At 52.9% G+C, this 14829-nt stretch overlaps 1 protein-coding gene across 4 annotated transcripts; it reads left to right on the forward strand.

Moving 5' to 3' along the window:
- The first annotated feature begins 648 nt into the window (after positions 1-648).
- On the forward strand, positions 649-13395 carry LOC140902444 (interferon-inducible GTPase 5-like). Of its 4 annotated transcripts, none has more exons than XM_073322523.2 (6): positions 649-991; positions 1353-2208; positions 4081-4434; positions 5364-5714; positions 6076-6359; positions 8368-13395. In XM_073322523.2, exons 2-6 carry the CDS (start codon positions 2151-2153, stop codon positions 9559-9561), a joined length of 2241 nt encoding a protein of 746 aa, XP_073178624.1. In that variant the 5' UTR covers positions 649-991; positions 1353-2150; the 3' UTR covers positions 9562-13395. The 4 variants fall into 4 exon arrangements, with proteins under 4 accessions (XP_073178624.1, XP_073178625.1, XP_073178626.1 ...); XM_073322524.2 differs by having other exon boundaries at positions 1979-2208; XM_073322525.2 differs by lacking the exon at positions 649-991 and having other exon boundaries at positions 1025-1548; positions 1979-2208.
- Positions 13396-14829: the final 1434 nt, after the last annotated feature.

Consider the following 14829-nt stretch of genomic DNA (forward strand, 5'->3'; position numbering starts at 1 on the left):
GCAAGGCCATCTAGCCCCAGTGGGGCTGGACGAACCCCAATCAGGGCAGGTCTGGGTTTACTTGGTCCTGCCTCGATGCAGGGGGCTGGACGGCATGATCCCATCCAGCCCGACATGGCCATGATTCTCTGGAAACACCACAGAAAGGAGATCGGTGACCCCTAGCGCCCCGCTGGGGCATCGGGGCCAGCCCTGAGTGCCAGGGGAGAGCCCCCTGACCCCACTCCCTGCAGCACAGCGCCCCCTAGCACTGGCCTGGGGCATTGGGGCCAGCCCTGACTGTCTGGGGAGAGTGCCCCTGAGCACTGGATCACTAACTCTGCTCCCTGCAGCGCTCTCTGGATTTTGGGAGCTTTCCTAGCCAAGCACTGAGTACGTGCAAGCCCTCTTAGCTTGAGACTGACCAGTTCCTGCCAAGCTAACCCAGCTCTCTGCCAGGGGACCCCATCAGGGCACGCGTCAACCCTCTGGCAAGAGTCAAAGAGCGTCCTCCCAGGAAATTTGGCAGCGTCACCTTCAGCTCTTTGGCCAGGGCTGCACTACACACTTACACTCAGGGGGGTTGGGAGGTGTGACAAATCCCCACACCCGCAGTGTAGACAGCTGTATGTGGATGGGAGAGTGTCTCTTACGGAGGTGGAGTTACGAAGCAGATGGGGAGAGCTCTCTCCCGTTGGCTTAGAGCGTCTCCCCAGATACTCTAGGGGGTACAGCCATGCCGATGTCCATTTCTAGTGCAGACCTGCCCCAATCTCCCACCGTCTGTGACATTCAGGATTCTTGGTGCAGGTCAGCTTCCCGGCTCGTTTGCTCACTGCTTTCAAAGCAAACAGGAAAAAAAAAACCCCTGCCGGTTGCTTTCACTTTCCAGATCATTCACCCTGCTCGGCGTCGGTGGCAGAGAGGCCATGAGAGCGATAGGAAACCGAACACAAATCACTCTAAGCTCTTTGCAGAGTCGGGGCACCAGAGGCTCCCGGGAGGGAAGCTGGTAAGTGGCCTTTCTTGGCTTTGGGCCTTGTTTTGTTGGCGACTGGTTATTTGAAGGCCAAAGAGGCACTGTACCAGCTGCTGAGGAGCAGCCATTTTAGGTGTCCTGAACGCCACATACCGATGAATAATGGCACAGAGCTGGGCTCTGCTCCTAATGCTCCACACGGGCCATCGAGTTAGCCAGGGTCAGGCCACTCGTTGCAGGACGCTGGGCAGCATGTGGCCATGGGGGAGGCTCTCCGGTCTGATCGGAAGTACACTTTCTCTGGGAGAGGCACAAGCCCTCAGTTCCCAGCACAGAAACATGCCCCCCCCCCTCCATTTTCTATTTGTAATAGAAAACAATCCCCTTTCTCTAGGCCAGTGGTTCTCAAGCAGGGGTACGTGTATCCCTGGGGGTAACCAGAGGTCTTCCAGGGGGTACATCAACTCAGCTAGATATTTGCCTCGGTTTACAACAGGCTACATAAAAAATCCTGGCGAAGTCAGTGCAAACTAAAATTTCATACAGACCATGACTTGTTTACACTGCTCTATACACTGTCCACTGAAAATGTAAGTACAATATTTATATCCCAATCGATTTATTTTATAATTATATGGCAACAGCGAGAAAGGAAACACTTTGTCAGTAATAGTGTGGCTGGGACACTTGTACTTTTATGCCTGATTTTGTCAGCAAGTTGTTTTTAAGTGAGGTGAACCTTGGGGGTACACAAGACAAGTCAGACTCCTGAAAGGGGGACAGTAGTTTGGGAAGGCGGAGAGCTGCTGCTCTAGAGGGGTGGTGCTGCATTTCGGCTTCCCCTGGGATGCCGGAGAGAATTGGATTCCTGCTATGGAATTGCATTCAATGTCATTTACACCAGGGAAAAGGGGGGGTTAGCATTAATGAGAAACCAGGTCTGCATTTGTTAAAGGCATTTCCACAGCATCCTGCCAAATCCTTCCACCCCTTTGCTTTCCTGGCTATTAAATTACATAGGATATGAGAGATTGGAACCAGCCGGGAGTTACGCCTGAGCGCTACCGGGGTGAGCGAGAGGGGAATCGCACCCTGTGCCTTCGTTCCTGATGTTCAGCGGATCGCCTGGGGCAGGAGCCAGCCCTTCACAGACTGTCCTGCCTTCGCTGGTAGACGCAGGCTGCTCCATGCCATGGCGCGAGTCAGTCTTGTTTGCTCACTTCACGCGATTGTGCTGTGGACTCTCTGCGGTAAGTATTCCGGCTCTGCTCGCCTCTGTCTTATTGAGGAGTCATGATGCTGGTGATAACGACTTCAGTGCCCAGAAGCCCCCGTCACAACCCAGGACCCCACTTTGCTCGGTGCGGTACGTTCTGATGCTGTTTATTAGGTGTATCACGGTAACACACAAGAACCCCACTCCTGGCCCCTGGCCCCGTTGTGCTCAGTGCTGTGCATTATTACAGGAACTCCTCACTCAATGGCATCCTGTTAACGTTAAGTCGCTGGTCAATTAGGGAACATGCTCGTTTAAAGTTGCGGAATGCTCCCTTCTAATGTCGTTTGGCAGCCGCCTGCTTTGGCTACTGCTTGCAGGAAGAGCAGCCCCTTGGAGCGAGCTGGTGGGGGCTTGGAACCAGGATGGGCCGGCAGCCCCCCCATCAGCCCCCCTAAGCTCCCTGTCCAGCAGCCTCCCAGACTATCAATTGCCGGCAGTTCACCTGTCCCTCCCCCCGCCCCCGCTGCCGTGTGCTGCTCCTGCCCTCTGCCTTGGAGCTGCTCCCGGGAGCCTCCTGCTTGCTGTGCAAAGGGGGGTGGGGAGGGCTGCTAATGTCAGGGTATCCCCCTCTCCCCGCTCCTTTACCCCATCTGCAAAGAGCGGAGGAGGACATGACAGGGCTCGGGACAGAGGGAGCTTGCTGGCCGCAGCTTCTGGAATGCATCCGATGAAGTGAGCTGTAGCTCATGAAAGCTCATGCTCAAATAAATTGGTCCGTCTCTAAGGTGCCACAAGTCCTCCTGTTCTTTTTGCAAATACAGACTAACACGGCTGCTCCTCTGAAACCTGTCTCAACTTGCTGATCTACTTAAAAAGGCAATGGACTTAGAGTGGGGTCAGCGTACTTAAAGGGGCAATGCGCGTCTCTCTCTCTCACACCCCCCCCCCCCCCAGCACTTTGGAAAGTGGAGGGAGTGGTGTGTTCCAGTGGGATAGCCTGGGTTCATCATCACGTTCAGTTTCCACAGTGAATGTTTGTAGCCACTGCCCTGCTGTGTCTCCTCCCTCCGTTCGTGCTGCTTTGTAGAGTGCAAGTCTACATTAACAACACCGTGTTAACCCTTGAGGGCTCAGCCCAGTGCTAATTCATCATTCAGCAGAAAGGCATTCCCGCGGAAATATCCCACCCTCTGACTCCACCACCTCAACCAAGCTTCACAATCATTGCTGTGTACAGTATTCAATCGTCTGTTTAAAACTTGTACTAATTATATATAAATACACAGTATACACACACACACACAGAGCTGTGGATGGTCTGCCCAACTCATCAGGTCTCATGCTAATCTTTTATAACTCGAGATTGGCTTAAGCGTGAGGTTCAGTCTCACTTCCAAAATGTATGTTAGCATTAAGTCCTCTAACTCTGAATCTCCTTGTTATCCAGCTAACCATCCAATCCCTGTTTAGATCTTGTCAAGCTCCTGGGCTCAATGACATCATGTGGCAGGGAGTTCCACATGTTCACTGTTCCATGAAAAAGTACATCTTTTAATCAGTTTGGAACATACCACCTTCTCATTTCTTTTTTTCCTCTATTTATTAGCCAATACATTGTTACAAAAGCATTCCTGTAACTAGCTTTACACCCTCCAAAAAGACAAGGTTTGGTGTACATACAAGATCTGGCCTTCAGAAAGCTGTAAGCCTAGGAGGTTGGCCAACTATTAAGGTAGCAGTTTAACACTTCTTTGCTCCCTCCTTAGTATTCAAAACATGTCGGCCCAACTTACAGGCTGGGGGGTCTCTCTCCTGGGGAGCAGCGAATCTGAAAAAGATTCGGGGGTCATGGTGGAGGTTGGAGGACGAAGGACTCTGATGCTGATCTTCACTTTCCTTTAAGGGGTTGCTGGAGAGGAGACAGCCATCACAGCTCAGTACGGGAAAGACGTCACCCTGACCTGCATCTTCCCTTCCAAATTTAAGATAAACTTCTATCGATTGAGCATCACCTGGACAAAGGAAGGTGCCCAGGGCCAGGATTTCCTGGTTCACAAATTCCATCTGAAGATGAACTGGCTGGAGGGACAGGAAGAGGCTTATAGGGGCCGAACGCAGCTATATCCACAGGAATTCCCCCAGGGAAACGCATCCCTGAGACTCAGTGACGTTCGCCTCCACGATGAGGGATCCTACCTCTGCAGCGTCACCTGTGAGCTGGGAAACTGGTCCCAGAAGATTTCACTTACAGTGCTAAGTACGGTTCCTCTTCCTGTACCCCGATCATAGCACCCGTGACAATCGCTCCAGGCCCGGTGTACCATGTGATCACCCAGCAGGGCAAATGGGTGCCTCATTGCAAAGCCAGTGTATCCACCAAAAATGCCACACTCGTCTGGCCTTCATCTTGTCTGCTTTCTGTTCTACCTGTCACCTCCCAGGCAGGGGAAGGAGAACTCCCCCTGCAGTGTGACTTAAAGCGCCATCTAGCCGTATGATTTTCCATGCAGGTTTTATGTGGTGAGGAGAAATGGGTAACATTCAGTGCAGCTCCTGCTTCTCAAAGAGATTGTTTCAGGCTCTCGGCAGATACCGGCAGCCATTGGTTCGTGGTCTGCCTGTCTCTGCTAGATTAACGAGCCCGTTAGTGCTTGGTATTTTCTCCCTGTGAAGGTGCTTATAGATGGTAATCATGCCACCTCTACTTTTGGATAAGTTTCACAACCATAAAGGCTAGAGTGTGACATGTTCTTAAAATGAGATTTTAGATTCTGGACCTGAACAAGGCTGGCACCAGGGGAAGTCTAAGGGGCCATGAGCCAGTTCAATCCAACCCCCATGGATATGTTCTGTGTACGTAATTTCTACATTTCAGGAAAAATGGGTGAAAAAAATTTGGGGGAAAAATGAGGATTTGATTGTAGGCACTTATCACTCTTCCATTTCCATAGGATCTAGCCGTTTCTCAAAGTTTAATGTACTCCTCCTCACAGGGCCTCTGTTTAGTAGGACAGGGCTGTTGTTCCCATTGTACAAATGCGGAAACCGAGGCACAGGGCGATTTAGTGTCTTGTCCAAGTTCACCCAGGGGTTTTGTGGTTGAGCAGGGAATTAAGTCAGGATTCTGGAGTCCCAGGCTCGGGCCCTAACTCCCCCCTTCTGTTTGGATGTTTGTTTCCCTCTCAGGTGACAGTGAAACAGAAAGGCCCATCATAGTTCAGACAGGGGAGGACATCATCCTGAATTGCTCCTTCCAATCCGAGTTAAACCACCAGCCACTGAACATCACCTGGAAGAGGGAAGAAGAGGAGGGACCGGATCTCCTGGTTCACAGCTACTGCTCTCAGCTGGACCCATTGGAAACACAGGATGAGGCTTACCGGGGCCGGACCCAGCTGTATCCAGAGAGATTCCATGAGGGAAACGCGTCCCTGAGACTCAAGAACGTCCAGCTGGAGGATGACGGGGTCTACACCTGCCACGTCAAGCCCGAACTGGGCAGGTTTTCCGTGCGGATGAGAGTGGCTGTGGAGAAGGGTAGGGCTCCTCTCTTAGGGCACCGCACAAGTCCCAGGGTCCGGGCAGCTGGGCCGCTAGGAACTGCTCCACTCGGCAGGGAGTGGAGCTGTGTGCAGAGGAGGGCGGGGGGGGGTCTAGGCGATAACCAGTGAGGTGGGAGGTGAGGTTGAGTGATGGCAAATGGGAAGGGGAGTGGGGTCTGTGGAAGGGCGGGTGTCCATGACACGCTCTCTCTAGGAAGCTGTGATCCACGCTAGGGAAATGCCTGAGAGCCTCCGGCTTCTGTTTGTTGGACATGTCTAACTCCCTCCTCATGTGCCCCTGGGGAATTTCAGGTATCTCATGCTGCATCCCATTGGGTTTATTTTGTGTTTTCCAGCTGCTGAGCTTGTCCAGAGCCCACCAACACTGTATGGTCTGTGGTTGATTGATCTGGGAGTATTACTGGTGATATTAGCATTTGCTCTCCTTCGAATGTATTATCCTTCCTTGCGGAAACTGCTGCTGAACAAAAAGTCGCCTCGCAGTGAGTCCCAACAGACTGTGTCTGACCATAAAAAAGACAAAGAGGAGAGAAGTCATCTACTCCGGGCATCCCCGTTGACCTCTGTGGAGCCAGGAGAGGCCAATCCCACGCACAGTCCACCTGCACATTCCTCCCCGGTATGGCTCCAGACATTTTGTGTCCCTTCTTCGTTTGTGTGTGAGGTTGTTAGTTCGAGGGGAGGAGGCTGGGTCACTAGGTCTCTCTCTTTGGATTTCACACGGCCGTGCTGCCCGTTTGAAATTATTCATTTGTCAGGCAAACGTGGAAAAAGGGATCAGGATTGTGGTTTTGAAGACTCTCATGTTTTCTTTCGTCACAACTCAAAGCCTCTTGGCACAGAGACTTCACATTTGCTTTATTTAAGGGCTTGTTTACACATGAAAGGTAATCCGGAATAAGGTAAAGTGTGAATTTAAAGCAGAGTAACTATTCCAGAACAACACCATAAGGGGATGTTCTTATTCCAGAATGAGAGTGCCTTTTTCTTTTGTCCAAAGTGGATTAAGGGCTTGCCTACACAGGGCATTATTTCTGACTAACCATTCCTGATTAACTCCCTGTGTGAACGCTCTTATTCTGGACAAAGAGTGCTTTATTTGGAGCTAGCCTAATCCACTTCCAAAGCCTCTTCTAACCTCCAGTATACATCTTCCCAGAGCACCATGCAGATGTCAGTGGCAGAGAGCCAGTTAGGCCAGCTTTACAGGACCCTTGTACCAGAAGCCAGCTCACTCCCACACCACCTGCTACCTTTCTAGGTCAGATTTCCAACCAGAGCAGGAGTTGAGGACCTGGCCCTGAAAGTTCTCATCACAGGTGCCCCAGCTAACAAATAGGGGCTGCATTTTCCTACTGGCCTTGCAAACTGCTCCTTAACCTGATTTTGCAAACTGTGTAACCAGCTCACAGACACTCGACTCAGAAAGTTTCTGCTCATACTTAACTCACACTTACTGAAGCCAGAAATATGAAACCTAACTTGTTTGGTAGATCCTTGGTGCTCTAAAGATCAAGCCAATTCTGAAGACAATTGCACCAGCTGTTTGAAAGTTGTGAAGGTGTATGTAGCAGATCGCAGACTCACCGGTGCTATGCCTCCTGCTGGTCATCTGGGAATTAGTTCATCAACCTCAGAGCACTCCCTGCTAGCTGGTGTCTTGCCTGCTTCAGGCCCCATGTCCCTCCCAGACCCCAGTGCCCTTTAACTTTGGGTTCTGCCCACAGCAGTACCCCCACACTCTAGGTCTCCCCTCCTAGGGGAACCCCCTCTCCCATGCCCACCTTGCCTCAGTGGCTCCTGCCAGTCGTCATCTAGCCCCCTTTCTCTGGGGCAAACTGCAGTCTGTAAAGGCCACTCATCACTGGCAAGGGTGTTGGACCTGCTGCCTTTCCCTGCAGCCCCAGTACTTCCCTAGGTCTTTTTGGCCGGCCTCAGCCTGGGAGGTTGCCAGGCCTGAGCTCCCCAGCTCAGCCTGCCCCTTCCCCAGCACTGCTCTGTCAAAGGTACCTTTCACTCCTTCAGGCAGCTAGCTCCACCTCTCTCCAAAGCTAGAGCAAGACTGCCTACCTCCTGCCCCTGCAGCTCTTTTATAGGGCCCAGACTGGCCCTGATTGGCTGCCTCTCCGACTTTTCTGATTGGCTCCCAGCCCTAGCCCTCTCCAAGGGCTGGCTTTTAACCCTTTCAGAGCCAGAGCAGGGTGACCACCCTGCTACAGTGTAACTTTGGTATGTCTTCTCCAAAACTGCCCTGGGTCCCCAAAACAGGCAGAGATTATCAGATTCCAGTTGTGCATCTGGGCTGCATGCTCAGAAAGGATCCTCTGCGAATGTTTCTCACACCTTCCTTGCAGAAAGGGGGCTGGACATACACCTTTATGATAGTGCTGCCACTTCTCACTGGTCCTGGTGAGGGACCTTTGAAGGTCTGATGTGTATAGGGGTGGGGGAAGAAGAAGGACAAAGTGTCCTCAGTCCCCTTCCCACCAGCGATTTGTTCAATTTAACTGCAGCTTGTTGCAAATACGCTTCCAGCCTGCTGTGGTTCTCCTGTGAGCTGATTACATTATAAATGTTGCCCTTGAGAATACATGATCAATATTTGGTCTGGGTTTTTGTGTTTTCAGGGACAGACTGCCAAAGACAGGGGAGAACCAAGGGCTGCTCCTGGAGTTCAAATAGTACCTACATTGATTTCTATAATGCAGCAGAAGGCTTTGGAGTACACCAAGTTAAACATCGCCATCATGGGAGAGCTAGGCTGTGGGAAACTGTCCTTCATTAATGCCATGCGGGGGCTATGTGATGAAGACGAAGGTGCTGCCCCACTCGGGGAGGAAGAAATGATGATGGAGCCAAAAGCTTATCAGCATCCCAAACACCCAAGTGTGACTTTCTGGAGACTGCCAATAGATTTTCAGCCATGTCTCCAGCCGGTGAAATTTGTCCACTACGACTTCTTCGTCATCATGGGTTTAGAGGGATTCACACGTAAGCATGCTGAGCTGGCCCGGGAGATCCAGAAGGCAGGGAAGATGTGTTACTTTGTGCGCTCCAAGGTGGATGCAGATTTGGATTCTGCCAAACGTAGCCGGCCCTCCACCTATGATGAGGAAAATATACTGCATGACATCCATAACCACTGCATCAGGTGCCTGGGAGAGGGAGAGATGATCAATCCTGAGGTTTTCCTCCTTTCCGCATTTGAATTAGACAAGTACGATTTTCCCCGCCTGCGAGACAGCATGGAGAAAGCACTCCCAGGTGCCAAGAAAAGGGCTTTGATACTAGCCCTGCCCAACACCTCTCCGCAAATCTTGCAAAAGAAAAAGGAAGCCCTGCAGAAGCAGATCTGGAAAATAGCCCTTGTGTCCTCTCTTATCACGGTTATTCACATACCCGGTATCTCCACCATTCTTGGCATAACCATCCTGCTGATAGTCATGAGATACCACTGCCTGGTCTTTGGCCTGGATGATGTCTCCTTCACGGCTCTCACAAGGCAATTTGGCAAACCAGCGGAAGAGCTGAAGGCCATTATGAAGCCCCAGCTGGCCAAGGAAATTAGAATTAATGTGGTCTTGCAGCTCCTGTCCTCGGTTGGGTGCGGCATATTCACAGGAGCTGGTTTGTCTCTGTGTCCTTTACAGGTGCTAGGATTCAAGCTGTCTGGAGGAGTTGCAGCAGTAGGATTCCTGGGGGCTGGTGGAATTTCATTGGCTACCACGTATATCCTGCTGAAAACCTCTCTCAACAGTGCTGCTGAAGATGCCCAAAGAATCCTACAGAAGCTCAGTCCATATGACAACAGGGAAAGCTAACGAGACAACTCAAATGAGGAAGGATTTCCAGGACCATAATTTTCAGGGCACACACTTCACGAGCACCATGTGCTTATTCTGCTGTTCTTGTCCCTGTTCTGGTCCTTCCTTTTGGAGCTCCCCTGGTGTAATCCTCCAGCACATAACTCCACCAGCTTCCACTGGACACTGGAACTGGGCTAAGATTGTCACACAAGACGGGCTTAGATTGGAAGAACCAGCATCATAAACCCGGGTCAACGGATGAATAGTGAAATGATTGAATTTAGGTGTGTGGGAAAGATGCTGGCAGAGAGCCTGAGTCCTTCGTGTATTCCCAGCCCAGGCAGCTGGCCCTGTTCTACTTTCCTGCTCACAGTTCTTTCGTTCTTGTATTGTTTCTTTTCCTGTCTATTTATATTACAGCAACACTTACTGGAGACCCCAGCTGGGATCAGGGTCCCGTCGGGCCGGGCGCTGCCCAGACACACAGCCAGAGACAGTCCCTGCCCCTAAGAGTTTACAAAGAGACACAAGGTGGGAGGGGAAATGGAGGCACAGAGCGAGACCCCAAGCAGGCCAGAAACACACCCTGCGTCTCCTCACTCCAAGGCTAGTGGGCTAAAAAAAAACCGCATGCCTCACTTCCTCTCAGTCTTTTAGCTCTGCTTCCTTGTTCACCACTCAGCAGCAGGCTCCGTGCCGCCTGGGACGGGGCGTTCCCGGGGGGCTGCCCAGGTCCTGGCATCTCAGCTCAGCGGCAGCGTTACGGGACGAGAAATCTGGGCCTGGCAGCTGAGCCACCTGTGTGGTCGCTGCGGGAGCTGCTGCTGCTTTCCCCGCAGCCTTAGGGACGCCTTTGCACAGTGGGGGCAGAGCCAGGGGCGTGCAAATTTCTGCACCCTCGTGCTGTTCTCCTCTGTCCCAAGCCTCCTGCCAGACTAGCCTGGGGACCTCGAGAAGACGGTTGCTGATAGAAACACCATGTGTATCGTTATTAATGCTGTAGGTCTCCCGGCTAGGAAATGGGTCTGAGTCCCTCACTCGCTGTTCGGTCTGTGTTACACCTCCCTCTGCACCCTGAGCCAGCCAGTCCCCACCTGGGGCCAGATTGGGGCTGGCGCCTCGTGGAGGGAAAAGGCCTCATTTCCCATTCCCCACTTCCCGAGCCAGTCATTTCAAGCAATAGCATTACAAACCGGGCGAGAGCTGATGGTTTATACCTTTAAAAGGTAATTGCTTAGCCTGCTCACCGTAGGTTAGCAAGACGCGAATACAGTGTGTCTGTTCACTAGCCTGTGTGTTCCCCTCGTCAGACTTGCTTTATACTCCACTAAACAGGCATCTTTCGGGACTGAGCGTTTGTGTTTCCGAACCTCGTCACTCACAGAAGACTGCATTAATTCAGGGCTGGTGGACGGGGCAGTGCTGGATCGCATGCACGGAAGTAAGTGTGTGGTGAGCAGAAAATCTTAGGCCTTGTCTACACTACAGACGTTTGCCATGCGCCGTACTGTCTGGTACCTCTCAAAGGCTTGAGATGCAGGTCTAGTCCACCTACAGCATTGTTTGCCAACCATGCTGACTGCTGCCCAGCATCCTCTGTGCTTCATCAGGTGTAACTTAGCCCCCAGCTGATTCTAAGTCAGCACATTTATCCTTAAGGTGAAAGCATAGCAGAGAAAACACATTCAACACAATAAAAGTGCCCGCGCTAATAATCTCCCCAGAGCTCACCCACAGTCTCAGCAGGGCCCTGGTAGCTGATCAGTCCTGCAACCCCCCATCGGGGGTTTTCTGTGGTTACAAGTTCATCACAGCTGTTAGCGCAGAACAGGAACCCCCAGGAATAGGCCAAGTCCTCCCAACCCTTCCCAGGAAGGACTAGAGCTCTCGGGAGATTGTGCAACCAGAGCGAATTCACCTAATAATCCTCCACCCCAATGTTCTTAGATCCCAAAGGCACTGTGGTTCCCCTCTTCCATGGAATTACATACAATCCCTGCATGGGCCGGGGGTGGAGCCCCCATTTCAGGGAGACTAGCCCCAGCTCCGCCCCTTCTACCTGCCCCCCCACCCCTCCCACGGCCAAAGACCCGAGACCCCCGTCCCCTCGGATGGAGGAGCCCTGATCCATCTGGGACCCCCTCCCGCCTCCCCACAGCCAGTGTAGTGCGAGAAATTGCTATCTCCAATACAATACACCCACACAGCGTATACAGCCTTTGATTCCCCCCATCCTGGAGTTGGTGTGAATTGGCCAGTTGCCAAGGGCAAGTGAGAATGTCTCATTACAGGGGGAGATTCCCAGCAAGACTTACAAGAACTTTGCTGTGCACAGTCTGGCAAAATACCTTGCTCGCCTCAGCAGGCTCCGTCCTTTTTAGCCTTGGAGGCTCAGGTTTGGGGCAAGGCAAATCCTTATAGGTGGCACAGGGTCCTGCTACTCCTCTCCTCAGTCAGTCCCTTGGGCCTGTTTTCCTTCCCTCCTGGGGAGTGAGTGCAGCCTCCCTACTGGGAAGGTCTGGTGTCTTGCTGCAAACAGCCTACTAGCCCTTCCCGGCTCCCCTCACTCTCCCCCTCCTTCCACCAGGGGAGGGGTTTAAAAGGTCCCAAGCAGTTGGAGTCAGCCGAACCGAATCGCTTCCCTAGCCACCCCTTTCCCAGCTGAACCTTATTGCCCCCTGGTTCTCTCTCCTCAGTGGATAGGGAGGGGCCTTTTAATCCCCTGGGACTAATTACTACCCCCCTTTTGTAGCTGTTTGTCCTGGGTTTACCCCGATAGCAACATTACAGCTTTCAGGTTAGCTTTGAGAGCATCAGGGTAATTCAGGCACCTGGCTTGGCAAGGATGTAAACAATATGGTCCCAATAAGGCAATAAAATCAACAAACTTAAACAGCTTAATGTATACATCTTACACACACCAGCCGAGTCTCTCTCTCACTCACACACACACACTAGTTCTATCCATCGTGCGCTTGGCTGGTGTCGATCTTCAGAATGCGTTCCCTTTTCTCCTTTCTTTCATGGGTTGAGCAGTGAAATAGTTCACAGTGTGGCCATTAAAAGCTTTATTTGCAGTTACACTAAAGCCTCTTGAAAGCCCCTTGACACTGGCAGAGCAACCGAAAGTGGGTGTATATTATAGACACCCCCTCTGAGGCCCTTCAGGATCATCCCAAGTGTTTGAGTTCGCGCCCACGGGAATGAACGGGGCAATTCACACCTCACAGCAAGCGTTTCAGGCTCTCTGCAACCTTAGGCTTGGTCTACACTTACAACTTAGCTATGTACAGCCGCGTCTGCACTACAAAATAAACTCAACCTCGCTTCGGTCGGCAAACAGCCGCTGCAGTAAGTTCATTGCTGGGGCATGTCTCCACTTCGCTCCTTGTGCCGGCTGTGTGCGTCCTTGCTACGGGCGTGTCTGTCGACTGCACTGTCAGAGTGGGTGTAGCGGGGCAGTTACCCTGCTCCGGGGGAAAAAGCTCGGCTGATTGGGGGAAGCAGCCACAGCTGGCCCTGATATAAGGGCTGAGGGAGGAGCTGGGTCAGTCTCCCTCCAGCCTTGGAGGGGGAAGGACCTGGCTGCCTGGGAGACAGGGTACCTTGGGCAGAGCAGGGCTGGGGAAGGGCAGGAAGAGGAGCTGGGGTGCTCCAGCCTGGCAACTCCCCAGGCTGAGGCCTAGTTAAAGGCCTAAGGTGGTTCTGGGGCTGCAGAGGGGCAGCCCGGGGACAGGCAGAGGCAGCTGGTCCAACCCCCTTGCCCGTGATGAGCGGCCATGACAGTCTGCAGCCTGCCCCGGTGAGCAGGGGCTAGATGAGGACTGGCAGTAGCCACTGAGGCGAGGTGGGTTTAGAGGGTTGGGGGTTCCCCTGGGAGGGAAGACCCAGAGCGTGGGGACTGCCGTGGGGCAGAACCCCAGGGTCAGGGGCACCGGGATCTGGGAGGGACGCTGAGCGGGAGAGACACCGGCCAGCAGGAGGCGGTGCGCCAGTGAGTCATCGATCTGCTACAGTGGGGCATGGTGGGACGGCTCCTGACAGCGGGTAACCGTGGATGTGAGCAACACAGTGTCTATCCTGTCACTGCATCTACCTAACTACAACGACCTTGACTCTGCACCGCTCGTGGAGGTGGAGTCATTACGTTGGGGTGGCAGGGATGTTATGTCGGCGGGCGTGAAATGTAAGTGTGGACGCTCCCGTGCTTAGGTGGACATAAGTTGCCTTGCGCCGACCTAATTCCGTAGCAGAGGCCCCGACCTTCTGGTTTCCCCAGAGGTGCTCGACCCCTGCTCTGCCCCAGGCCCTGCCCCCCACTCCACCCCTTCCCCCACGGCCCACCCCCACTCGGCCTCTTCCTGCTCCTTTCTGACCCCTCCCCCCAGCGTGCCCCACCCTCACTCCACCTCTTCCTGCCCTCTGCTCCTCCTCCTTTCCCCCAGAGCATCTTGCCTGCTGCTGAACAGCTGACCTGCAGTGGGCGAGCCGGGGGCACCGCGAGGGAGAGGAAGGAGCTGATCGGCAGGGCCCGCCGGTGGGTGCTGGGCCCTGGAGCACCCACGGAGTCGCACCTGTGCTCTGTAGCGAGGTCTCTGTAGTCAGAAGTTACCAGTGCAGCACTCAGCTCGTGTTGGGCGATGGTAACAGTCGGCTGCGTGCGCGTTCCCCCCGTGTGCTGCCCCGGCTCTGCGCAGATCGCTGACACAGCAGACCCCGAATGACCACAGGCTCTAGTAAGGTATGAAGGCACGTCGGCCAGGTTTATTGCTCAAACGAAGTGCAGGGATAGTTCCCCATAGACTCGACAGGGCATACTATGAATTTGTGCTCCCTGGCAATGGACACAGCTCAGTCAGCGGCGGGACTTTCCGCTGCCCCCTAGGCCGGACAGAGACACCCCCCCCTCAGGGATGTATCTTATACACAGGTACAAACAAGTTACACAACGTTCCTGGCGTATCGAGGTGCAACCCCTTTCCGTAACTATGCACCACCCTTCTACGCAGTGAGGTGCCGCCTCTCACCTTGTCCGTGTTGGTTCGAACAAAACAACTCTCTCCATCATACTAGCCTTTTGCCCCTGTCCTTGTTGTCTATGTGGATGGTATCAGAATGTTCTTGTATCATTTGTAGACCGTCCTGGTATCCAATACACTTTAGATCTATGTTTGTGCAACAGCATATCTTTATGCACCATCAGCCTTTTCCTTGCCAGCTTCTGCGAGCAGGGTCTGCCTCTGGCTCACAGCTTAACTTTGCTTTATGTTAGCAAAGTCTTGA

The sequence above is a fragment of the Lepidochelys kempii genome, chromosome 24 (genome assembly GCF_965140285.1).
Source record: "Lepidochelys kempii isolate rLepKem1 chromosome 24, rLepKem1.hap1, whole genome shotgun sequence".
In the NCBI taxonomy this organism is placed as follows: Eukaryota; Metazoa; Chordata; order Testudines; family Cheloniidae; genus Lepidochelys; species Lepidochelys kempii.

What these genes read in the sequence shown, in the direction of transcription:
- LOC140902444 (XM_073322523.2), top strand. Translation starts at nt 2,151, where the DNA reads ATGGCGCGAGTCAGTCTTGTTTGCTCACTTCACGCGATTGTGCTGTGG. An exon ending in GATTTCACTTACAGTGCTAA is followed by an intron (nt 4,435 to 5,363) that starts GTACGGTTCCTC and finishes TTTCCCTCTCAG; the next exon opens with GTGACAGTGAAACAGAAAGG. An exon ending in CACCTGCACATTCCTCCCCG is followed by an intron (nt 6,360 to 8,367) that starts GTATGGCTCCAG and finishes TTGTGTTTTCAG; the next exon opens with GGACAGACTGCCAAAGACAG.